At 42.1% G+C, this 24,460-nt stretch overlaps 4 protein-coding genes across 4 annotated transcripts; 2 read left to right on the top strand and 2 right to left on the bottom strand.

The window, feature by feature from the left end:
• Positions 1-700: 700 nt before the first annotated feature.
• cdk2ap2 (cyclin dependent kinase 2 associated protein 2) lies at positions 701-4,385 on the top strand. The gene is made up of 5 exons (XM_071517094.1): positions 701-765; positions 2,326-2,481; positions 2,699-2,790; positions 3,166-3,286; positions 3,538-4,385. Exons 2-5 carry the CDS (start codon positions 2,427-2,429, stop codon positions 3,603-3,605), a joined length of 336 nt encoding a protein of 111 aa, XP_071373195.1. The 5' UTR covers positions 701-765; positions 2,326-2,426; the 3' UTR covers positions 3,606-4,385.
• A 443-nt stretch (positions 4,386-4,828) lies between these two features.
• aip (aryl hydrocarbon receptor interacting protein) lies at positions 4,829-9,466 on the bottom strand. The gene is made up of 7 exons (XM_071517093.1): positions 9,329-9,466; positions 8,545-8,727; positions 8,227-8,415; positions 7,657-7,833; positions 7,308-7,449; positions 6,287-6,513; positions 4,829-6,131 (listed from the first exon to the last, which is right to left on the bottom strand). Exons 1-7 carry the CDS (start codon positions 9,425-9,427, stop codon positions 6,126-6,128), a joined length of 1,023 nt encoding a protein of 340 aa, XP_071373194.1. The 5' UTR covers positions 9,428-9,466; the 3' UTR covers positions 4,829-6,125.
• Positions 9,467-11,831: 2,365 nt separating this feature from the next.
• tmem134 (transmembrane protein 134) lies at positions 11,832-16,292 on the bottom strand. The gene is made up of 8 exons (XM_071517098.1): positions 16,111-16,292; positions 15,169-15,425; positions 15,017-15,084; positions 14,807-14,893; positions 14,641-14,717; positions 13,592-13,636; positions 12,455-12,508; positions 11,832-12,328 (listed from the first exon to the last, which is right to left on the bottom strand). Exons 2-8 carry the CDS (start codon positions 15,379-15,381, stop codon positions 12,246-12,248), a joined length of 627 nt encoding a protein of 208 aa, XP_071373199.1. The 5' UTR covers positions 15,382-15,425; positions 16,111-16,292; the 3' UTR covers positions 11,832-12,245.
• Positions 16,293-17,089: 797 nt separating this feature from the next.
• Positions 17,090-21,931, top strand: serping1 (serpin peptidase inhibitor, clade G (C1 inhibitor), member 1). The gene is made up of 11 exons (XM_071517097.1): positions 17,090-17,185; positions 17,617-17,664; positions 18,359-18,470; positions 18,614-18,784; positions 18,998-19,303; positions 19,590-19,796; positions 20,120-20,263; positions 20,462-20,665; positions 20,774-20,913; positions 21,011-21,233; positions 21,410-21,931. The coding sequence occupies exons 2-11, from the start codon at positions 17,617-17,619 to the stop codon at positions 21,655-21,657; spliced, it is 1,803 nt and encodes a 600-aa protein (XP_071373198.1). The 5' UTR covers positions 17,090-17,185; the 3' UTR covers positions 21,658-21,931.
• Positions 21,932-24,460: the final 2,529 nt, after the last annotated feature.

The raw sequence follows: 24,460 nt of genomic DNA, 5'->3' as shown, positions 1-24,460 counted from the left end.
AAGAGTCTGTTAGGTGCTCTTTTGTGCCTACAGCAATCAGACTGTACAGTGGGGCCCCAGTCTCAGCCAACTGAGAGGGCTATCATGGACTAACTCTCCTATTAGGCACTACTTGCAAGGCTCATATGCCTTAAGTATATTTTTGATGTATTGATTATTAGTGTTAAATTTTTACGTCTTGCACAGTGTCACTTTTCCGCACATAGGGTTCCTCTATCTAGTAATGCACAATCCCAGGTTTGCACGTCTGTTATCTACATCTGCAAAGTGACATGAATGGAAGGAATATTGTCCTCAATGCACGTCTACATGCCTAGACATTTCTACACTGTACTGTATGTGTAACTTTAGACCCTTTAATGTGAAGACGAGCACATTTGTGCACATCCAGTATATACATGCTGTAATTTTATTAATGTAATAATTTCTCATTCATACTCTCATTGTTATATATTGCATATTATATATACGTAGGCTACATACATATGCATGCACATATAAACTACTCCTGATATTCATATATTGTTAGATATTTTGTCCATCTGAGCAGCCTTCAGTTGAAAATGTTTTGGAAACTTTATTATATATAGGCTACCTTAGTTTGTGCTTTTTCACCCAGTTATGTATATTTTAACCAATAGCGAGGCCGTCTATGTGAAAAGGTGCCAGTTGCTACGCCTCTCGGGTGGCTCTCTTCTGCGCAGACTCGTAAACAAGGGAAACGCTCGCTTCCTAAAGAGGATCTGAAAATCTGTCCCTAGAAAGGTAAAAATACCAGACTTTTGGGATTTTGTGTTCTCCTCTCAATGGTCATTAAGCTGCCAAGATTCTCTGTCGTTCCCTATCTTTTTATGTATAGATGTCCGTGCTTACTGCGTTCCTCTCATGTTGTTGTGCTAACCGGCATAACGAGCTAGCTAACCTGGCTACCATGTAGCTAACATTATGTTAGCTAGCTTGGCTCGGTTCTAGTTAGCCAATGTTAGCTTTTGTTTAATTCAATACCGTTAGCTCAGTTTGCGTGGTTTTGGCCGCTGAACTTTGTAAATCCATGTTCTGAAAGACTTTATTAGGCGGAACATGCAACATCAACATATTTTAATTCAGGTTTAGGCACCAGATTGTATCGACTGACGTTAGTGAACACCGTCTTCCTCCCAGCTTGACAGCTCAAAAGATGAACTTTGCCTGGAGCTAATTACACTAGCGGCTAGTTATGTTAACGTTAGCTTACCATACATAGTTATGGACGTTAAAGTTTACTTTATTTTATGTAAACAACTAACCAGCAAGACATGCGAGTAAAATTGAGTGTGTTGCATGTTGGCAAGACGATGTGGAGTATCCATTGAGACTGTTCCTGTTGTTGAATGAACCACAATTTACGACCCGACTGGGATTATTTAACGCTAGCTATTTTTTCATGAAATCGTCAGATAACCACTGTCTGTTAGCGTTACGTGATAATTGTTGCCCACTGTCTCCCGTAAGGGTCGTGGTTGTGCCTAAATGTGAGACAGCGCCTCCTACCGCACTGCTGCCTTTGATTCTAGTTTAACTTGCAACATGCTAACGTTTATCTGTGTCCAGTCGTGGGAACTAGAGCTAACTGTCCTCAAGGAAAATAACAGTTATCAAAATGGTTTCATAATTATTCACAGCCGTTCTTTTATGATATCCTGTCCACTTGAGGTAGATACAGCCACAGGATTACTGGGCAAGAAAGCTTATGTGTGCTACCATACCAAATCCTATTCCTCTACACCACACTCGGTAGTTCTAATTTTAAAATTGATTCGACCTGTTCAAAAGCACCCTATGGTGTATTTTGCTGGGAAAAGACAAACTAAAAATGAATCTGTTTTAAAAGTTGCATTTTTATTGAAAGAGGTGCTGCTGGTGGACTGGATGTTTGCTAAATTGAAACGTGGACCCTAATGATCCAAGGTCATAAGTCTTGTTCTGTGGATGATGTATGCTTGCCTATAACCAAGACAAATTTTGGCATTAAGTTTGATGTAAACTTGCAAATCGGGGCTCATAGACCATTATTATTAGGGATCTAATGTTGGAGAGAAACTTAGCCCACTTGTTTCAGGCTGCTCTGTGTCCTGGAAAACATTAAAAATGAATGAGAAAAACCTGGGCCACTTGGCTTGAATTCCAATACCCAGTCCACAACTAATCTCTATTCACTGCTTCTGATGACCATTGTTGTCAGTGTACAATAGTTTCCCTGCAGTTACCATTTATATCCCGTGGATGAACAAGGATATGACACCTGTTTTTGTTGTGTCTTGTCTGTGCCTGTGTTCTGTGCCTCAGCTCTTAGGAGCTCACCACCACCAGTAAAGCTGTATAAGCACCGGGTTGACGGGACTGACGGAAGTGGCGCGTCGTACGGGGAGCTGCGGAGTGACATCGCCATGAGTTACAAACCGATTGCCCCCGCGCCGTCTGGCTCCAACCACACTCCTCCAGGTTTTCTGACACCACACTGCCTTAATGTTGCAATTATTGGCCAGTTGCCTTGCCTGTGTGTGATGGATATGTGAATCGGTACACATACATAGAACATGTTCGCCCACCTTACTGGCATGACAGAAAATGCAGTGGAAGGCAGCTTGCTTGTGTTACAAGTGTCAGCTATGAATAACTGTGCTTCAGAGTGTCACATCTGTTCCTCTCCCCTGTCCAGGCTCCAGTGTGCCCTCCCCGTCTTTGCCCTCCTCGTCCAACTTCAGGCCTGCTTTCAGTGACTTTGGCCCACCCTCCATGGGCTTTGTTCAGGTACGACTAGGGTACAGTCATCCCTACTGTTCGGTCTTTTACATGGGTCATTTACGTACAGCTAAACCAGTAAGTAAACAAGTGTTTTTCCCGTGGACCTCTATAGCTCAAAGGGTTCAAGCTTCCATCTGACACTGGCAGTGCTAGAGGTTTGACACCCAGGAAAATGTGTGCTCTCATGGCTTTGTCAGACACTTTGGATAAAAGTGCTTACTTACTAAAGGCAATTGCATTGTACCATATTAGCCAGAGTCTGATAAAATGTTTGACGTTTTCCTCTGTCTTTCACCTGTGACTTGCATTTACAGCTAATGACAAGATTTTTTGTATGCTTTTTTTCATCCCAAACATACATGTATGTGCACACACAAGCAGCCGGTCAAAGTGTCCCAAGGGTCCACCTACAGCGAGCTTCTGTCTGTCATTGAGGAGATGAGCCGTGAGATCCGGCCCACGTATGCTGGGAGCAAGAGCGCTATGGAGAGGCTAAAGAGAGGTATAGCTTGACTGGCAAAAACACCCACCTTGTTGTCATGCCAACACAAGTAATGCATCATGACTGTCATCTCGGCAGTAAGAGCTCTTCTGCATACATCTGATGTTCTTGTAGGTTAATTAGATTTGGATTGAAAAGACACATTCAGAATTGGTAACTAACCAACAAATGTTTTTGCAGTTTTATCACAGTAATGTCATACTGTCGATTTAACCGCTCTGTTCTTTGTACCTTGTGTTTTTCTTGCTCAGGTATAATCCATGCCCGGGCGCTGGTCAGGGAGTGTCTGGCAGAGACGGAGAGAAGCGCCCGCACATAACCTTGTGGAACGATCCCTTCATCCCTCAGCCTCTCCTGTGTAGAAGCATATCCTCATGAAGATCCCACCGTCTCAGTTTTTCAACCTCTCCTCCCTTCTTTACTTCGTGTCCTCCCACCCTTTGCGCTTTTCCTCATTTGCTTTTTATAGGCTGCATTATGTCCTTCTCGTCTCCACTGTACCCTGCATTCCATTAATCCCTTTTTTAATCTACAACCTTTCTGTTACCTTTGGGGTGTATTCAAAATGCACAAGGTTCAACAGGTTGTAAGAAGAGCTCAAAACAGTTTTGTACCCGTTTATAAACAAGACTGGGGGGAATTGGAACTCGTTTCTAAACTGGGCTGTGGGTAAAAGGCATAGTCCTTGTTAAATGGATGGCAGTGGGTGTAATTATTAGTAGTAATTATTTTTCTTTTTTTTGTCTAATATTGACATTTGACCAAGAAATTGTCATTTTTATATTTAATGAATGGAATCAATGTACAAACTGAATCTCTCCTCAAACTGCTGTACTGAACACCACTCTACAACCAAAGGATCAGTTTAGCACCATATTTTAGTCTGTGCAAAATTATCTGAGCATCTTGTATATACCCCAATGCCATTGGCCCTTGCTTTGCGTTCATAGCATTTTGTAGTAGCAACACACACTAGATGTTCTGATAGTCTCCCCACCCCAAGAACTCTCTGTACATCTCAAGTCAGTTTGTTAGTATGGCAATTTTGTAAACCAGATTTTTGCAGTTCGGTATGTATATCTTAATTAAATAACAGAAAAAAGGTTTTCAGTGAGTGTTTTCATTCATGTCACATGTTGAATCAGTTACTGTACTTGAGACTATTTTCATCTCAAACAAAAACACCTATAGTAGTTAAATGAATGATTGTGACAGATACCTGACTGTGATGTGAGGATATTCTGTGAATGGTGGAAAAGCAGATGTTCTGTTTTGTGTATGCATTTTGCATATTTTGAAGAATGTGTTTTACCCATGAACACATTTGGAAAACAGGACTGAGAGGCATCGAATCTAGATAGGCTCCGATAGTTTCTACTGCACTTTGAGGTGGCTGCTACCAGTCTTATGGAGCCTTCTTTGACAAGGGGATGTGAAATTATATTTAAAGATGGAAGCTCCAGTTCACTGATGGGCCATATCACTTCAACTCTTTCATGTCTGCAGGTAGTCCAGGAACTTCATGTGAAATGTAATGCAAACCAAGGGATAAACACAAATTTATTAACAGTTATACATAGTCACCTCAATTACACCTCACCTCAATTAAACAGGGTGGTTGAACGACCCACTGCTTCACATGAAGGGTCACGGGTGGGTCTTTACAGTCAAAAAGGCAAGTGAGGGAGATACTGAGGGTGTTGCTGAGTAAATATTGACAAAAACATACAACAAAATGGTAATAATATATCATGAAATTGCAAGGAATAATGTTTCTTTGATAGAGCACATGGTATATACGAAACAAGACAAAGGTATATGGGTGAAAGCAAGATAACACTAGTCCATGTGTCATATTTAATGATTGTCACTGACAACTCAGTTTTCCAATCCCACCTTCCAGGAGAGAATGGTCTCCTGCTGTTTCCATTGCTTCCGCTATGTGACCAAGATGTAAAAAGGGATTTAGCAGTGCAAGGCGGAGGTGTGTGTGTTTAATGTCCATGGTGCAATTAGTGTAAAAAAAAAAAAGATTCCTGGAATGGAGGGGAACATTTCCAGCTGCAGTCCTTTGTAATCTTTGATTATCCAACAGCTCTGAACATATTTCAGAGAGAGCAAGAGAACAGAAAATGCCAGCCTAACCTACTTTGTGTCTAATGTAATACTGTGGCAATTTGGCTTTTGCAACTTGGTAACCTACAACAAACGGCTGATAATTCTACCATTAAATCAAAATTATCTTTCTGCGACAATCGTGTGACAGCTGTTGTTGCCAAGGGCGACTAGGCAGCCAGTTTATGTGAGCAAGTTATTTTAAGGGCTAATAAGAACAAATAAGAACAACAACTTTTAACAGGCTAAGCAAAAACTTGGAATTTAGATGTCCTTTATTTTTCACTGACCTATGGGTGCTGCTGGCCACTACAGACCTAGAAGAACATCTACAGATTCCAAAGGTTTTTCTGTGATTATGGGCTTTCATAAAAAGTCAAGCAGAGTGTCAGGAAGCCATGTCTACTCTGCAACAACGATATGAAAGAGAGAAGTTTTTCTTTAGAGGAAGGGAGATCAAAAGAATAAGGCAAGGATGCCTTCCCCATTCTTTTGGCAATTCGCAGCTTGGTAATGTCAGTGGAGTGTGGGGTAAGGTAGGTGTGTGTGTGTGTGTGTGTGTGTGTGTGTGTGTGTGTGTGTGTAGCATGGATAACAATGTGGTGGAGAGGGTGAATGGCTTTGGTGCATGGATGAAACTAAAACATGTCAGCAGTGTCTACTGCTTCTCCTCCATCTTGAAATTCACAGTCACAAGCATCCTCTTGTTCCAACCCCATGAGATTCAACCCTGTGAGGAAGACAAAACTGGTGTCAGGAAGCAAAACCGTCATATCACATATCACACAAGGTTCTCATAATGAATGAATATTTCACAGTCACATGTGGCCATGAAGGGGACAGATGGAATCCAACTCATTACAAGTTAAAACAACGCAGACTGACTGTGGTGGCAGTGGCTGGTTGGCTGTTGTTGAACAGGCCTTTGTAGCGACCCTTCTCCTCCTTGTCCTTGGCTCGGATCCTGTCCTCCATGGCCCGCAGCTCCTTGGCCACGGAGGGCCCCAGGGTGGGGTCCAGGTCCACCACCTTGGCAAAGTCCGCTCGTGCCTCCGTCTCGTTCCACACTGCGGCGTGGGCCTTGCCCCGCTTGTATAAGGCTTTCACATTGTCTGTGAGTACAGGGAGAAAGCAATGGAAATATGACACTTTTCATTGTCTGTCCTTATTGGATCAAGAGTTTACTTAATATGATCACAGAGGCAGGCCAGGAGGCAGGCCAACTTCTACAATGAACAACAAACACAATTTTCAAGCAAAGCCAAGTCACTAAATGGTTCATACAACTTAAGGGAACATGTTGGCTTCTAATGAAGTTTACACTTACACAATACTGTCATGAACCATTAGGAACAGAAATAGAACACAAATAAAATCAATCAATGGAACAGTCAGTCATGGTCAGTGGTGTTGCGTAAGCTCTATTTGGTGTCTTTTCATGCACTCTGACACCTTGATTCCATTCAAAATACACATCTTAATTATTGAGTATTATACTGTCTACCGCAAAACCTTGCTTTCCAGTTCAACTGAATACTGAGCATTGGTCTATAAGAAGTGACTACAGTAGGTATTAGTGGATGAAAACCTCCATCTCAGATGACTGGTGTTGCAAAGGTAAAAACTTTATGTAACAACTACAAGGCTGCGAATATCAATACAGTGATCAGATTCAGGAGAATATCTTGCATCAAAAACAAAAATTACCATTAGAAAAGCAGCCAGAAAGGAGTCAGTATATAGTTTTCAAGTTGTTCTACCATAGGAGAAGAACCCCCCCCCCCTTTGTGCAGATAATATACTAATCTCATAATCTCATTGCCTAGTGCCTCTCTGGAATCCAAACAACAAAACATATACTTTAATCCCTGCTGATTATTGTACAGCAAGAACGACAAAGCCTTACCATCATATTTGAAGAGCAGGGACGAGCAGTGTTCGATGACTTCGTAGTACTGGCCCTGGAGTAACTGACACTGGCAGTAGTTGAGAAGCAGGGGCGTGATCATATGGTCCAGCTTGATCCACGTCTCGTCTCCAGGTTGCTCCTGAGAGGACAGGCACAGTGGAGTTAGAGAGCCACTTGGACAAATGTTATCGCATATGGAAGGATCCAAGATATGATTCTCTATTTACCAATACAACGCTTATGCAAGAAAATAAAATGGATTTCATTTTGGTCTTTGATGTAGAGAAATGTCTTTTCATTTATCCTACTAACTGTAATAAACGTTAAACCTTAACTGTCCCCTTACCTTCATCTGTAGATTTTTGAGGCAGGCAATGCCATTGTAGTATTTCTCTGTGGCCTGCTTAATTTGGCCCTGTTTGAAGAGGGTGTTGCCCTCCTCGTGGATCTGAGGCACCAAATCCAGTTTCTCTTTGTCCGTCATTGCCCACACATCCAGCTGGAAAGATCCAGGAGACAGCACCTGAGGAGAGGAGCAGAGCTGAGATCAGTGGTGGCTGGAGCTTTCACTGAACTGAGATGAGGAGACTGGGACCGGACTGGGAATAGCAGAGCAGTTATGTCTGTAGTTGTCCTTTGTAGCACAAAGTATTTATTTTATGATACATAATGTAATGATATGTGATAGTTTATTGTTCCCTGTAGTGAAATTGCAGGGGGATCAGAGCCAGCTACAGAGCAGTGCCTCTGGAGTGTGCATGGTATATGGTCCATGACACTGGCCCCACACACACCGCAGATTTTGGATGCTGTACATCTACAACAGTATTTTTCATATGACACCAAAACACTCAGTTGTTTTCAGTAGAGCTGGCAGCTACTACAGTTAATATAAATGGTCTCCGTTCACACTGACCTCCAGCAGCTCTATGGCGAAGATGAGAGGTTGTGGATGGGCCTGAAGCTGATCCAAGTCCTGGTGCCCCAGAGAGTGGTGGGAGTGGATCTGGGCGATGCCGCAGCAGTGCCTCTGGCCCTCCAGGGGGTCCTTTCCCGCACTGATGTTCCTCAGGGACTGGGACACCAGCGGGTACAGTGCTGTGTGCTGACGGGTGAGGGCAGATGTGAATGAGGGTGAGAGAGAGTGTAAGTGAGAGACAGAAATCTAGAGAAGTCAGCGCAAACAAAGGCCAAGACCACTACTCTATAAAAACTATCTCTCCGGCTCACTAACCTTGGTGGTGCAGGTAAATTGTGCAATCTCGCCTTGTTTCATGGTGATGACCACATTCTCCCACACAGCCAGCTTGAACTTCTTGCCCAGGATGAGCTCCATGGGTTTGCTGCGGCCCCCCATCTGTCTGGAGTCATCCAACACGGTCCCATCACACAGGCTGGTGCGGTAGTGGAAGATCACCTGGTAAAGAAGTACAGGAGGGATGAGATGGAAACACGCAGCCTAAAACTCTACTCAACAGAAGCAGTAGACGGCAAATAGAACCACAATCTAAATATAAAATTAACCTTTTAGGATTCAAAATCGATACGATAGCTTGTTTACTGTAAACAAAAGAGGAGTCGCAACTAGCTTAGTCAGGCAAGCTTGAAGAACCTAATGTACAAGGTCCGTCATATTCTGCCCAACCACAACAACAGAAAACAGATTGACAGGACAAACCAACCAATCACCGCTCATAAATACATGGCATCCTGTCCCGCCTACTTCTCTTACCGTCAGATGAAAAAATGGAAAAGGTTTAGCTAAATAAACAACCAAACCAAATCTAACATCACGTCACCACACAGGCAGCAAGGTCGCCTAGCTCGTGAGCGTTATCGGTAACTTATACAAGCGCAAGTCTTGTGATAGCTATACCGTTTAACGAATTGACAGCTGCCGTCTAATGTTAGCTAAGTTAACTGATGGTAGCATTAACGTTAGCTACTTCGCCGTACTTTTAAAACCAGTTCAAGAGATTGGACTCCACTGGTTCAACCTTTTTACATAATCGTTATACCTTGGTTCCATCGATAAACGTTGGTAGCTCTCCTCTACCGGGGCTGACCAGTTTCTTTTGTATCCCTTCTTCGAGGAGCTTGTGTGCCTGTTCCTCCATCCTCGACCGAGTCACTCAGCGACAGCGACGATGTTTGCCGAGTGCATGTCAGACGTCATTTCGGACGGACTCGGGCTGGACACGTAGCGCCCTCTAGAGGTAATATAGAACCTCCTTGGGTGGCCCCAGTGTTTTGGGGTTTTTGTTTATGAATAAAGAAGTTGGCAGCCAAAATAAAGAAGTTAATCACCGTTTTAACCGATTTCTTTGCATTTGTAAATAATAAATGAGGTCGCTAGCTGTGACATAATGAAAAAGATGCTAAAATAAGTTGTTATGTTTTGCAATAATTTGGGTCCTAGTTACATTTGGGTAGTGGTTCATCTCAAGAATGACTGTCAGTTTTTCAAGGAGTTGAGGCAGTAAACAGAGAAAGCAGATATGTATGTGAAGGCAAGCACTTTAGGCGAATATTGTGTGTGTGTGTGTGTGTGTGTGTGTGTGTGTGTGTGTGTGAGAGAGAGAGAGAGAGAGAGAGAGAGAGAATGGAATTAATAGAAAGAATACATGGCAATTAGAAAATAGTAATGAAAATAATATAAATCATTTTTCTATGAAATTCAAGCAGAGGGTAGATCAACAGCACCTGGGAGAGACGAGCTGGGCAGCGGTTCTCTCATCCTGGACCCAGAATGCTGCTGGTTTTCTATCCTACCAGGTAAAAAATTGCTATAGCACCTGGCAATCACCTGGCATCCCAGGTATAAAATAGTCCCTGATTATACGGCTTGAATGAAAACCAGCAGGGCAGTGGATCGAAGGCCACTGGGGCTACTTGGTATAAAATCTTTAGTCATTGTGCTGGAGAAAGTGCTTACAGATATGGAAAAATTGCATGAGTGGAAATATGCAGTGATTGTGCTTAATCTTAGATAAAGAAAAGGTGCTACTAAACCAGGGTCTTATAGATCTGTTGCCCTTACATTGGTTATGTGTCAAATAATGGAAAGAATGGTTACAATGAGTTGGAACATTGGAAAACAAAGTGACGAAATGGGTAAAGAAGTGGGGATTTAAGATTTCATATTGGGATATAAAAGAAACATCCCACGGATAACTTTATCTATGTATGGAGCTGAACTTGAAAGAGTTACACAATTAAAATTGTTAGGGGTATGGTTTGATGAAAGACTTACTCGGAAGTCTTAGATAGTGAGGATGTGAATAAATGTGAAAAAACAATTAATATTTTATAGTGATATTTCATAATTTTGGCCATGCTGAAAGAAAATTATGTAGCAGAGCTTTTGTAACTACTCCATTTCCAGTCTTGCTTGTTGAGACTATGGAAAGTCCTTTGAGCCTGAGGAGATACAAACAGGCCTTGAATCACTGGCTTGAATTGCAAACTGTAACACTGAGGCTGAGGCTGTTGATAGGCTAGTTGTCCTTGCACAAAACCTGTAAAATATGTACAGGGCAACATAGGAGGAAATGCTTGTTGGCCTATTCTGTTGTTATTTTTGTTCTGTTTACATTTGTATTGTTATTTGCACAGCTGTGTATTTTGTTAAGCCGGAGAGGAAAACCTGTACCCTTTTTATTTAATATAGGATATTTATTGTATATAATTTTTCATTTACATGTTGATATATTGTGCAGCTGTATATTTTAAAACAGAGAAGCAAACCCTGTCTTTGCATTTTATTTTGATCACAGTCTTGTTTTAATAAAAGTGCTTGTGACATCTCACATGTGGCTTTGACTTACAACTGAACATTTAGCCCACTTCGTAGAAAATACCGAGATATACTATATTGTGTATCGCCATTCAGCCTAAAAATACCGAGAGATGATTTTTGGTCCATATTGCCCAGCCCTAACACAATTATGGTCTTGTCTGTGTAAAAGATTTGGCTATGCAAACGAATGGTTGGCATAAGGGTGTGATTGAATCACACATATTGATGATTGCTAATACTGAACAAAATGTAAAAATTTTATATTTCTTGTTTGAGGCAAACTTGCTAATCCTGTTTTGTGGAACACCCCCAATAGCTTATGGAAAAAACAAAACACGTCAGTTCAATAAGTCTTCTAAAGATCGATTACAAGTTGGATCATGCATGGGGAAATGTTGCATTTTTATACAATTCAACCTTCAGCCAATGCAGACTATTGAATGCCTTCAATCATGAATGGAGTGGGTAGATAGCAAAGGGAGACTACATGAACCATGTCTGCTGACCATGGATGTATCAAAGCAGTAAGAGATAGTTTAGCGTCTGGAAAATCCAGACAATGACGATGACCTGTTTGAGTATCATGTCAAGGATCTGGATATTGCAGTATTGTATAACCTACTCAGGCTGGTTTCTTTAAGCAGGATTGCTTCAAGACAGCAGACGGCAATAAACAGCTCTGAGACACATAGTGGGCGGGGCTACACATTTGACCCCGCCCCCCTTCCATGGTCTGCAGCGCGGTACATTGAGAGGTAAAAAGACCTCTCACTTTGCCCCCATTTTGAAAGCTAAATCAACTGATGCAATTGTAATGTACATGATGCAAATGTACAAAAAATTTATTGTAATTTCACAGTCATTATTCACACATATGACGTAACAAACAGACAGGGCAAATCTCCTTCTCTTCCACATACACACAGACACAGTCGGCTCGTGTAGTGGAAACATAATCGAGGCACTGAGTGGTTCAGTTAGCAGTGGTCATTATAATGACAGGATAAAAATCTTTAAAAACAACCATGTGACAATATCTTTTTTCTTACTTGAGTTGCAAGTGACAAAATTACAATTCATGATAATAAAACGTGAAAAAAAAGAAATGTAGTGAAGACGTAGTGTAGCATAAAATGTCATTTTTCAAAATAGGGCAGGTAGAACAACTTGAAGCCTCTTCTCCCGCGGACAGCACAGCTGATATATATGACATGGTACACTGGTGGAAATACAGGGAGTAACGTTATTATGTCTTCAGTATGAAGCATGTATTAAGGCGGTACCGCACAAATCCAACCTAAAAACAAACACTCAAAGTTAAAAAGGAACCAAATATTGTATTTACCCCCAGGGATGAAGAGAAGAAATCCAGGGACAAAGAAAATGGCACTTGAAACACCTGTAGAGATCAGTGACAACCCACAGTGAGGACACAGGCACCAACACTAACTTCAGCTAATGCAACCACACATATTAGAACCGGCTTTAAGGATTTACTGATTGAGTTGAAAGCATGGCTGCATCTGAACCCCAAACTACGTCATAGGTTCTGTAACCCCATGTGGTCTCAGCCATTCCAATGCCTGTAGGTTTAAATCCGTTGGGAATTTTGCTATTTGAGATCAAAGATTTTAGGCATGGCCTGCCTGCAGAAAACAGCATCTTATTTTAAACAACTTCTTAAAAGATAAAAAGTTACCGGTGTTTTTTTATACTTCCACAGACATAACAATTGCCTAAACTTGATAATCCATCACAATAACCGTGAAGCCTTAATTTGGTTTTGTCAGTGTTTCTGTTTTATCGTTATATCGTTGTGCCTGGGTTGAGTGTTTTCATATCAGCGCTCGCATCACATCACGCTCTGCTCCCTGTCAATCACCTGACACCCACGCAAAGAAACAGACGTCTCTCAGGAAATAATCTCTCAAAACATGTCGCTTTACAAACGTTACTGTCACATCCATGTCCTTATTTGGAGCGACAGGTTTGACACTATTAAGTTTGTATTTAAAAACAACAATAAACAAGTAAATGTTAAAAAATCTAATTAGCTATGCATTGCAAAATGATTGGGGGAAATGTAAACAAGATGTGGACAGAAGTAAATGGGCTTTATGACTCTAAATGACTGTGGTTTTCTCCTTTAAAAACTTTTACAGAGTTGATTTCATGTAATTGTTTCTACTGTGTCTATTGTATCATTGCTGTATTTTTTTCTTTTTCACTAGAAAACTTCTGTAACTGTCTATAAAACTGTTTTAGTGCCTTTACTTTTTTACTGTCCTGATGGTGAGGCATAACTTTTCTTTTAAAAAGTACAATAAATATATTATGACTTGTTGTAATAATGCTTCAATTATTGAAGATATTCTTGCATGTGGACTAGCAGAGCTATGGTGTCATTTCTGGACAGTCTTGCAACACAAAGCTACAGTCCAGCATAACGTCCCTTTGTGTTCCTTTACTTTCCCCTTCTTACCTGCATTTGGGTTCAACTGGATGACAACACCTGTGAAAATAAGAGCTGAGGAAGAAAGAAACAACACAAATGTAAATACAGACAGTGAGATGAGGGAGTAAAAGGACAACACAGTATACATCAACACTTCTTTTTCGATTTGCTCAAGATATCTGGCAAAAAAATCTGAGTTATACAGAGAGGATCAACATGGGGACAAAGTTCACTGTATGGAAAGCGTGCCACTGAATGGCACAACACTGAACAAACTAACTGTGGTTTACAATTGCATAACCATTGAAGTAGGAAACCACAGTGTGTGTATATAAAAAAAATAATGGAGGATATTTACTATATGATGTTCTATATGATGCACAGTTTTGTAATACAATATACAATTATTTCCGCTTCCGTTTTTTGTTTAAATTTTAGTCATTTAACTGATGCTCTTGTCCATAGCAACTTACAATGTGTGAAAAAGCAGAATAAGTAGGGGAGACTATCGGTATCAGCTGATATCGGCTTTAAAAAGCAGTATCCGTATCAGTCCAATATTACTTTTACTGCAGATATTTGGTCAATTATGGAATTGGCATTTTTGTGACTTTTTTTCTAGGACTGTGTCACGTAATACAACTGTCAAATTAGCAACAGAATAAAACTGTTTAAAAACCACTTAATTATCTTCAGATAGCCGTGTCTTAACCTGTTTTGCGCCTGCATTTGTACTGAAATTCTTACAAAAATGCATATCGGTATTTGGTTGATATGGGTGGGAAAATATCAGTTATCAGTATCTGAAAAATACATATTGGTCCATCCCTAAGAATAAGCTTCAATTCCTAGATCATCTACATTACAAGCAACTACTAAAGAGTGCGAGGGTGAGAGCCAGTACGGCCTGACAATATTCCTGTGACCTTAGAATAATCATGAAGAGAGACTTAGGAAAATAAAGGAGAAAAATAAGAGCTAAGGACAGAGAGGGAATGGATTTGTTTTCTTCAAGATACGATCATATTGGACCATAAAGTTGTGGTTAGATATATCGTACTCTTTTCAGGACTTACCAACTCCAGTGATGAGGAGAAGGAATGAAGCAAGAACGACTCTTCGATTTTTCTTGACCAGCGGGTGGGACATCCACCTGAGCAACACATTGTTTTAAACCAGCTGTGTTTGATGTTGTTGTTGATATCACATACGTGTGTGTGTGTGTGTGCTGTGTGAAATTACCCGCAGCAGTGCGCCGACAGCTGGGTGACAGAGCTCAAGGTGCTGAAGGACCACTGGGAGCTGCAGTAAGACAGAGTCGCAGGATCGCTGTGGGAGAAGCAGGTGCAGAATTACTTATCCTCATCTAGCGAAACATATCCACCCACATTCTCAGAACATGCAGGAAGAGGAAAAAAACATCACATCAAGACCCCTACCTAAATGCCCCACCTGATTTTGAAGAAGTTATTGAAAGAGGAATTGCCACTGCTGCCTAAGACATCTTCATTTTCCAGATTCTAAAGAAGTAAACACAACAGATTATAACTTGAGTTGTACTTTTTCAGGTAACTATTGATTGGTTGGTGTGTGTTCAGGATTACCTGATACTTTAGATTGCTGTGTTCAGGGGAGCCGGCCGCAGCAGGCGGGGGGTGAGTCTGGGGTTTAGAGAAGGACAGAGGACCAAATGTCATCTCTCCTCCTTCTCTGTCTTTATCCCTGCCCTTCCATCCCTCCACTTCACCATCAGACACAGCTCCTTCCTCCTCTCCCTCCAGCACAAAGGCATCATCGATACTAAACTGCGTTGCCATGGCGCTCGCCTCTCAGACCCTTTGGTTCTGTGGGTTGATGCACACTGTGGGTTGAGAGCAAAATGTCACTCACAGTACAGCAGCTATGAAGAAAAAAAGATGATACTATGTGTTAACTTTCATTGGTAACATACACTATCTACATCACTATTTTTTTATGTCAGGCATATCCAAACTGCCCTACACAGCCAAAGAGCATTAAGTTAACTGCAAGAGTAATGAAACTAAGAAAAATGACAGTAAAGTTTATCCCTTGCCCTAACAACCTACTTTTGTTGGTACAAAAGAGGACTACATATGTTTTAATAGCATTTAGAGTTTTGTCATTTGTGTAGATATGAAAGCTAAACCCTGGTCACGGCATTTCACTTTAAAGACACACAAAAGTAGACTGTAGGGCAGCATACACCTCTCCCTCTCTCACGTGCTACGTGTGCACGCGCACTCGCACACAAGAAATAGGTCCAACGACCTATCGATATCGTCCGCCCAATAAAGCTAACGACACTGCAATAAGCCAAAACCTCTAGTCTGGTTAGTAAGTGGGGAGCTAGCTAGTTCAACGCCTAGACGTAGCCTTCATAACATCATATATGTGAGCGGAGGACCGTTAGCTCAGCGGTGCGGACCAATGCTAACTAAACCTACTAGCTAGCAGCACTGTTGTTGCTCTCTGCCATTGTTTGTACTCTTTCCGCTGCGGGATCAGAGGATCAGGAGGAAACTTACTCTCTTAAAAAGTCTTTTTTCAGGGAGGCTGACCTCGACTCCACGTTGATATGTGACCGTTCACATATCTATATCGTCTGCGGCAAGTTTATACTAATCCTTCCGACAAATCTCTCGTTTCTCTCGGATGCGAAAATAAACTTTTCCAAAACTTTGGACTGTCTTCCTTTCTTTACATCCGTCGCTCGATTGCACATGACTGATTACGCCCAATGGACTTTGCGAGTCGCATGTAATCGAGCGTCGCGATGTCGATCGACCTACATAAATGACTTGTTGACTGATATTTACCCTTATATGTCTATATTACAAACTATAAATAGGTCGATATATACAGGGATGTAGTGGTAGATAAAAAGGGGGGTAAACTATGACTTCTAGCCGGTGATCATCATATGGGAAACAACCACCAATATAAATAAAATCAATTGCACTTCCAGAAAAGCATTAATTTATGCATTTTCTTATCTTACTGTCACATAGACTACATCATTTTGACACTATTGACTGTCATATATTATGAATGATGCCTAAAATGTGGCAAAACTATATTCTGCAAATTCCACTACATCTTTGCTTATGTAGAATACAGGCAATCTTTGGCAAAATCAAATTATGCAAAACAGTTTAGGAAAAATACAAAAAACAAAAACATGTCATTATTAAAGATGCAAATTGAAAATGGGTTAAATTGCTCAATCCGCCCCCAATTATTTTCAATCATATTTCATGTGTCAGTATTGACTAAGTGAATACATGTGGATAGCAGTTGGACTAAAATACTGATAATAGCAGTAATAAAATGAATAGAAAGGAAAATAAATTATCACACTGGCAATTGATACTGTTGCCAACTTGTGAAACCATGTGATTTCCAGCAAGTCAGAAGACCTGCATAGTGCAAACAAACATCTCTAAACCAACAATCACAGATTAGTCATTGTTGCTGGCAGTTTGGTGAAGCAGACATTCAGAGGGGGATAGATGAAGTGAACGGTGTTGAGACGTGGCAGAGACAATATTGGTAGAACTGGTGACGTTCCTGAATTTGAATGCTGTTGGAAATTCAAGCACTGTGAGTTTTTCCATGCTTTTCTGACTGTCTATGGTGTAATCACTGAGTTAAAGCAACTTTATATACATTATATTCTATTGTTATGAGCAACTATATATATTATATATATACTATATATATATACTATATTATATTCCCTAATTTCTCAGTAAAACAGTATTATTTAGGCATATCAATGGATGGAGGTTTTGTGGGTTTGATCTCTGAGAATGGCTTATTTATTAGAAATGAAACGTGTAGCTGGACGATCGGCCTTTGAGGGATTCAGATGCCAGATTTTTAGAGAGGGAACATCATCACATGCCAAAGATTGTGCCACATATTGATCTTTTTTCCCAGCTTTGTGCCATATTCTTTTTAAAGTCACCACTTGCAAAACAACCTCAGTTAACTTGCTGGTAACCTTCTCCCTGCTTCTTGCTCTATTTCAGATGAGACATCTGGTCCTGTTTTGCCTCTTGCTCCAGCTCATTTTTGAGGTAAACTCGTCTGCATGAAACAATGCATCTTCTCTAGGCAATTAAAGTGTTAAAAAAGAAAAAGTGAAAATAGTCAATTAGAGCTCAGGAGGAATGTTTCCAAGCCATTAAATTTAGTTGACCAAAGTTGTTGTTTTTTGTAATGTATGCTAAATCCCCGGTAGGTAAGGCTGAAGGAAACGAGGAGGAACACTAATGCACTTAGCCCTCTCTCCCCTGCCTGCACCACCAACCGAGCCAATACCAGTCCGTGTGCAGCCGATTGACAGCTCCGAGTAAAGCTTTCATGCTCCAGAGTTAACCACAATTACTCAAATGCCAGAGCCACAAAATTTGCATTGAAAGTAAAGTAGCAGAGCAATGGTGCCATCGATATTGCCGACCTTCTGAAGTCGTATCTCATTCATTTAAGGTCACCCAACATGAGGATTACTTTTGCTGAATTCAAGCAAAATGTCAACTTATAACGCCTACTGTACCTACGCAGGCTTTAACAAAAGGAATTCATAAAGTCTTTCTTTTTTTTTTTTTTTTTGTTTAGCTCAAGTCCATGTCTGAAAGCTTGATTGGATAGTATGACTACCCACACATATCCAGTATCGGTCTTTGGTCAGTGGGAGGAAGTGCTGCATCAAAAACATAAAAAAAAATGCAGCTTTAGTTCAGATGTTTGACTTTCTTTCTGTCTGTTCAGCTCTCTTCATCGTCAAACCTCCGGGTGGTACCTGGTTCCAGTCTGACCCTCCCATGTCTTCCCATGCAAGGACCTGACTTCACTGGAGCAGTCGTCACCTGGACATTTGATGGTCGTGTAGTATTTCAATAACTACACTGTATAACTTTTCATTTGAAGTAAATTAATGTCAAGTTACATTTCACTCCATTGCAGATATACAGGTATAGGTATACATTTTGAGTTGGAAATGTGATTTTTTTTTTGTTACAACAGGTAAAAACATAAGTTCCCAGGCTGCTGGGTCCGCTGGCTCTCTTGCAGTCAGTAAGAATGGCTTCTACCTGTCTATATCCTCTGTAATTGCTCCCAACGCGGGAGAGTATGTGTGTGTGATGGAGCACAACGACGTTAAGTGGAGCAGGACATACACCATCGAAGTTGATGGTGAGGAATACAGATACACGTTTCTCTTTATCATAACTACATCGTTTATTTTGTCTGCACACTTTGGTAACACAGTTGGGAAATTTGGATTTGGGACAGTTCATTGAATGAAAAAGCTTGAATCTGGAAGAGAGCATGAAAAATCTGCTGGCAAAATTGGAATAGCCAGATGCTTACTGACAGCTCGGACAATCTTTGTGTCTTTCTCTCCAGCATTAAGTGGCTACACCCTTAAGATCAGGATGGGCTCCGAGACTCGCCTGCCCTGCTATCGCCCCCCTTCCAGCCCAGCCAATAACTACGCACTGTGGTTCAAAGAAACAGAGGGCGGCAAGAGGACGCAACTGACTCCTGTAGAGATTGCAAATGATGATCAAAGACTAGAATGGCACTACCCAAATCAGTTTGACAGTGATCAGACCATCATACTCACAAAAGCTGTCATGGAGGATGCTGGAATTTACCACTGTGAATCTGATGAGGGCGAGAGGTTCAACTCTATCCATCTTATTGTGGAAGGTGGGTGGCAACCTCTGACCTGAAATATTACTCCATTACTGATCAATCACTGCATTTTGGAACCATCAATCATCAATTACATGCCAAACCAACAAGCTCCAAGTAGGAGTATTCATGCAGGTGTTCTTCATATGAATCCAATAGGATTGGTAGAGACGAATGTTGCAGATCAAAGTTATTGTAAATTGGATGTACATTTTGTTCCGAAGCCACGTTGGGGTTCTTGGTATGATAGATTTTTTGTTGTTGTTATGTTTTTTTAATCATGCGCTTAATTTTCTCTCAGCCGATGCTCCTTTCTCATGCAGTGCATACAGCACACTATGGGAGCCCTGCCAGGACGAGACCAGTCGCTCATGGGCACCCATGCTGGAGGAATCTCAGGCAGAGTTTTCCATGAAGCTGTATTCCCACCTCAGTCAGTGGCAGCCTTCTAAGAACCTGCTCTTCTCTCCGATCAGCATCAGCGGGGTGCTGTCCCATCTGTTGCTAGGTAAGAAAAGGGAAGCATGTTCCTCATTAGTCTTTGATGGACTGGAGGATTAGCAAGAGGCAAGCGGTCCCAGATCAGAATTGCTATTCTTCTTCTTTATAAACCATGATCTCCAAGTGAGGTACACATTATCCCCAGTTGACTCTGTACAGCTAGTCAAGAAAAAAAACGTGTATATATAACTTATATAGAGGTTTTACAACAAATTGTCTTCACTTTGAAATGTCACAGGGATTTTGCTCTTTTAACAAGTGCCTACTGCTTTCTCTGACATATCATGCTGCTTTCTCTCACATCTCTTTTGTCTGTCCCGTCTTCTCCAGGTGCGCGGGACACAACCCGCAGAGACATCGAGGTGGCTCTCTGTGTGCCCCATGACTTCCACTGTGTTCACCTGCAGATGAAGCGGCTGAAAGAGAAGTTGGCCGGCTCCTTGCAGACGGCATCTCAGATCTACTATAACCAAAGTATTACTGCCACTGTGTGAAGCGTGCATAATGGCTGCTCCATAAAGAGCACAGCAATTAAAGAGAGACGTCAGTGCTCAGATTCTGAGCGCATGCAGAGCCCCGTCTAGCCAGGAGGCTGTATATCTTCTTCTTCTTCTTCTTCTGTATCTTTTGCCATCACAGAGCTCACTGCGTTTTCTCTATTCTCTTCCTCAGATATGACTGTGAACGAGTCCTTTACCAGCCAGTCCATGCAATTCTATGAAGCTGAGCCTGTCAGGCTGCTGGCTAGCAGTGCGGAAAACACACAGATGATCAACAGCTGGGTGGCAAATAAGACCAACAATAAAATCACACAGCTGGTTGACTCTGTACCAGGCCATACCCAGCTGATCCTGCTCAATGCTGTCTCCTTCAGTGGTCAGTAGTTTGAGTGTATGTGTGTGTGTGTGTGTGCATGTAGAGTTGGTGGGAACTAATACACTGTGTGTGTGTGTGTGTGTGTGTGTGTGTGTGTGTTTGTTCTAGGTCAGTGGAAGGTCAAGTTTGATGGGAAAGACGAGAAAGCACTTTTCACAAAACTGAATGGTGACCTGGTGAAGGTGCCTGTCCTCTACAGCTATAAATACTTGGTGCCTATGGAGTATGTCCCTGAAGTGAAGGCACAGGTAACACACACACACACACACACACACAACACGCGCACGCACACACACAAGCCCATACTCTCGACAGACAAACACCTCCCTTTTCTTCTTGCAACAGGTGGCGAGGTTCCCTCTCACAGGTGGAAGCAGTCTTTACATTCTGCTGCCTCACACCCACAAACCATCCGACCTGCAACAGGTGGAGGAGAGGATGACGGACACAGCGGTGCGTCAAATGATTGAACGCATGAAGGTGGCGTCTCCCCAGCACATTGAGGTCACCCTACCCAAAATCAAACTGGATGTCCAGGCAGATATGAACCTGCTTCTCAGGAAATTAGGTTTGTCCGTCTTTCCGCCTCCCTGCCTGTCCGTCTGACTGGTTTCTAATTTGTCCCATCTATGGAAAATCACCTATAAGTCTCATCTGTGAAATATGGCTACCCATCTATCAGCTTTCCTCTCTCCCCTCACTATTATCCTCCCTTCATCCCTCCCAATTCTTCTCCCCTGTCAGGACTGTCTTCGCTCTTCGAGGGTGCCAACCTGTGCGGACTCTACTCTGACAGCAAGATGTTTCTGACTGACGCCCGGCACAGAGCCTTCCTCGCGCTGACCAAAGATGGGGTGGAGGCCGGCGCTGCCACCTCCCTCTCCTTCTCTCGCTCCTTCCCTTCCTTCTCCGCCCTGCGGCCTTTCATCCTGCTACTGTGGAGTGAGCAGGCCAACGTGCCGCTCTTCATGGGCAGAGTGACCGAGCCATGAGAGTGAGAGAGATGGGAAAAGCTGCAGAAGCAAATAAGCAGTAGAAAACAAAGATATGGTGAACGAAGCCTGGCTGACAAAGTAAAAATTCATGTACTTTCATCATGTGATTATGCTTATTCTGAAAATTCTGTTGTGCCTTTTCATCACTTGATATGTGAAACAATATAAATACTCAACATCAGTACACAACAGCTTCAAGTAGCTCTAAGAGAGAGCAGTGACCCATTTCCATAGCGGGTCAAAAAGTAGATGTAGGCTCTCATGAATATTTGATTGGATCTCTGTTTGTTTTCAAAGATGAAAATAAATGCATGAATATCTCCACAAAGCCTATGTTGTCGCCGTTATAATTTTGAGCACAATGTGGGTTTCATGTCATGCGAAAGAAGACAGAAGACCACTGAAACAACTTCAATTTATTTTGCGAAGTAGTTACACAAACCCACCACAGGATGGCAGCCGTACTGCATGATTGACATTGACAGTGAATACACAGGGATGGCAGCAGTGAATTCCCCATCTCATTCACCCCTGCCTTCCTCCATCATCACCACTGATATCAATTTAAGGAAGACAAGTGTCAAAATCTGTGACAGTAAAGGTTTTTTAAAGCAATAGCTCACTTGGTAAAGCACAGCAACTGAGCAAAAATACCCTGAATTATCTCATTCACAAACAAACAAATACATAGCAATGGCGAGAGAGATTGAATGGGCGACATAAACTGTAAACACATCGGCATTCAGAATGATCAGCTAAGGTCGCACTCTATTCTGTACATGTTGATGGCAATTTCTAAACATGCAGCTCTATTGTAGATAAAATGATTACATGAGCAAAGCAAGTTCAATAGACAAGTGTCAGAAAAATCCAGTGAATGTAAACAAAACCAACAGATCCACAGTAGGTCTCCGAGACAGGAATAAGCAAACATCCATCCATTAATGTGAACTCTGCTTGATCACTGCCGTCCAGCCCGTTCACATGCCTTTACAGAGTAGGCCGAGTAGTGAGTAGTGAGTATTACAAATCCCAGAAATGCATCTTTGACGCATGGATCACATGATTATGTCGGTGTGTGGTTTGATTATCTCGCGGCTGACGTGTCGGGGGTTTTGATGTGCATAGAGAAAGTACAGAACAACCCCCCCCCCCATCCTAGCCCAACCCTCTTGTTAAAGTCATTCAAGGTCTAATTGAAAAATGTTTTTTAAGCCCATTGTCTAGTTCACACAGTCTAGTTCCAAGCTTTGATAATGCCAAAGCCCTTCTTCTTTTCTAAACCTCATTCACCACTGCAGTATCTGTTTTTTTTTTTGTTGTTTTTTTGCAGTCACCGATGAAACATTCACAAGGTTGTCAAAAGACGGCAAGAATATGAACAGACAGATCGATTCAATAGTTAGAAAACTCCTGGAGGCCACTGACTGACTGAGGGTGTGCTTTTGTGAACCGGTGTAGGGCCGGAGCCACAGTGACTGATGAACCGCGGGAGCACGACTGATCACCCTGGCAGGAGCAGAAAGACAATTCAGCAACAGTGTAGCTGTACACCACATACATGTAGAAGTGTGCGTACATACACATAACACACATGTAGGTAAGTATGCAGAGACACACACACACACACACACACACATACACAAACCATCACAATCTAGTGTAGTATGTCAATATCCTTTGATCGTCTGTGATTGTCCATTGTCCGCTGCTCCCGCTGGTTTCCATGCAGGGTATAATCCCTCTTTAGCTGTGGGGGTCCCATCAAACCGTCGGGGGGCTCCATTGTCTATCTCTACATGTCTGAACTATTTATCTCTGCAGGCAATCCTGCCTCTCTCAGAAGCAGATGCAGCGAGTCCCAGTGGTCTTGTCTCTTGTCCAGCGTCTCAGATGCCTGCCTCTAGACCTGACAATTAGGTCAGAAACAATGAGAGGAATGGAACCAATTGTGAAATGACTCCCTCTGATGGCCAAATTTCTTTTACATTGTCTGTTTCTTAAGACCCGCAGAGAGAGAGAGAGAGTGACTAGGCCCTGTTCTGATACATCAGATAATAAGACCAATCAAATGCCTCGTTTTGCCAGTTACTATATTACGGGTGTGATATTGCCCTGCAGGAACAAAACGTTGCGTCATCTGTGACTCTGTTGGAGAGTTGGAGTCACTGAGGTATAGTTGTTTTGATACGGTTGGAGTCTGGTCCGCGCTGCTGCAGCGGAATGACGGATCCGAACGATACCTCCGAAAAAGGACCAGGAGCAGAGGTCAGAGGTCACAGACCAGGGAACGCTCCAGACTGAAAGGTGCTCTATGACTGTCTGGCCATGGGAGAGAGAGGCGGCCATGGTTTGGCACACATGATTGACAGCTTGTCAGTGTCCTCCAGCCAGGAACGCTCACACCACCGAGGTCTCATGTGGTGGAGGATTTCTCTTTCTTTCTTGTCCTTTCTTATTTTTTTTCTTCACAGCTCTGTGCTTCTGAGTTGGAGGATGGATGGAGACATTTCAAATGGGGCATGATATGAATACAGATAGACACGTACTGCACAGAGAAAATGTAGGCACTCATATTCTCACAGCCCCATGCATGTGCACGCATGTACACGCACACTTACACACACACATACACAAACATACACATACATACACAAACTGGCACATTGAATTTCTGATATGAGGGTGTATGGACAGCCACTGTCACTGAAAGACACTGAAAGACGTTAGAACAAGTACACTGAGACGGTAAAGGTACAAATCCACCAAATGGATCCTTTTGTGCTTTAAAGTATGGTGT

Source organism: Centroberyx affinis, unplaced genomic scaffold (assembly GCF_046629955.1).
Source record: "Centroberyx affinis isolate AG114_WGS23_722 - 3 ecotype Tasmania unplaced genomic scaffold, CSIRO-AGI_Caff_v1 ptg000458l_1, whole genome shotgun sequence".
NCBI classification, from domain to species: domain Eukaryota; kingdom Metazoa; phylum Chordata; class Actinopteri; order Beryciformes; family Berycidae; genus Centroberyx; species Centroberyx affinis.
The sequence above is the reverse complement of the archived record's forward strand: the minus strand, read 5'-3'. Positions and strand labels throughout refer to the sequence as shown.

Coding starts and splice junctions, on each gene's coding strand:
- cdk2ap2 (XM_071517094.1), top strand. CDS start 2,427: ATGAGTTACAAACCGATTGCCCCCGCGCCGTCTGGCTCCAACCACACT. Junction 2,791..3,165: donor CCTCCATGGGCTTTGTTCAG/GTACGACTAGGG, acceptor ACACACAAGCAG/CCGGTCAAAGTGTCCCAAGG. Junction 3,287..3,537: donor TATGGAGAGGCTAAAGAGAG/GTATAGCTTGAC, acceptor TTTCTTGCTCAG/GTATAATCCATGCCCGGGCG.
- aip (XM_071517093.1), bottom strand. CDS start 9,427: ATGGAGGAACAGGCACACAAGCTCCTCGAAGAAGGGATACAAAAGAAA. Junction 8,728..9,328: donor CGTTTATCGATGGAACCAAG/GTATAACGATTA, acceptor CTTCTTTACCAG/GTGATCTTCCACTACCGCAC. Junction 6,514..7,307: donor CCTGCTCTTCAAATATGATG/GTAAGGCTTTGT, acceptor CTGTACTCACAG/ACAATGTGAAAGCCTTATAC.
- tmem134 (XM_071517098.1), bottom strand. CDS start 15,381: ATGGCAACGCAGTTTAGTATCGATGATGCCTTTGTGCTGGAGGGAGAG. Junction 14,718..14,806: donor CTGTCGGCGCACTGCTGCGG/GTAATTTCACAC, acceptor TGTGTTGCTCAG/GTGGATGTCCCACCCGCTGG. Junction 13,637..14,640: donor TCTCCTCATCACTGGAGTTG/GTAAGTCCTGAA, acceptor TTTCTTCCTCAG/CTCTTATTTTCACAGGTGTT.
- serping1 (XM_071517097.1), top strand. CDS start 17,617: ATGAGACATCTGGTCCTGTTTTGCCTCTTGCTCCAGCTCATTTTTGAG. Junction 18,471..18,613: donor CGTCACCTGGACATTTGATG/GTCGTGTAGTAT, acceptor TTGTTACAACAG/GTAAAAACATAAGTTCCCAG. Junction 20,666..20,773: donor CAATGCTGTCTCCTTCAGTG/GTCAGTAGTTTG, acceptor TGTTTGTTCTAG/GTCAGTGGAAGGTCAAGTTT.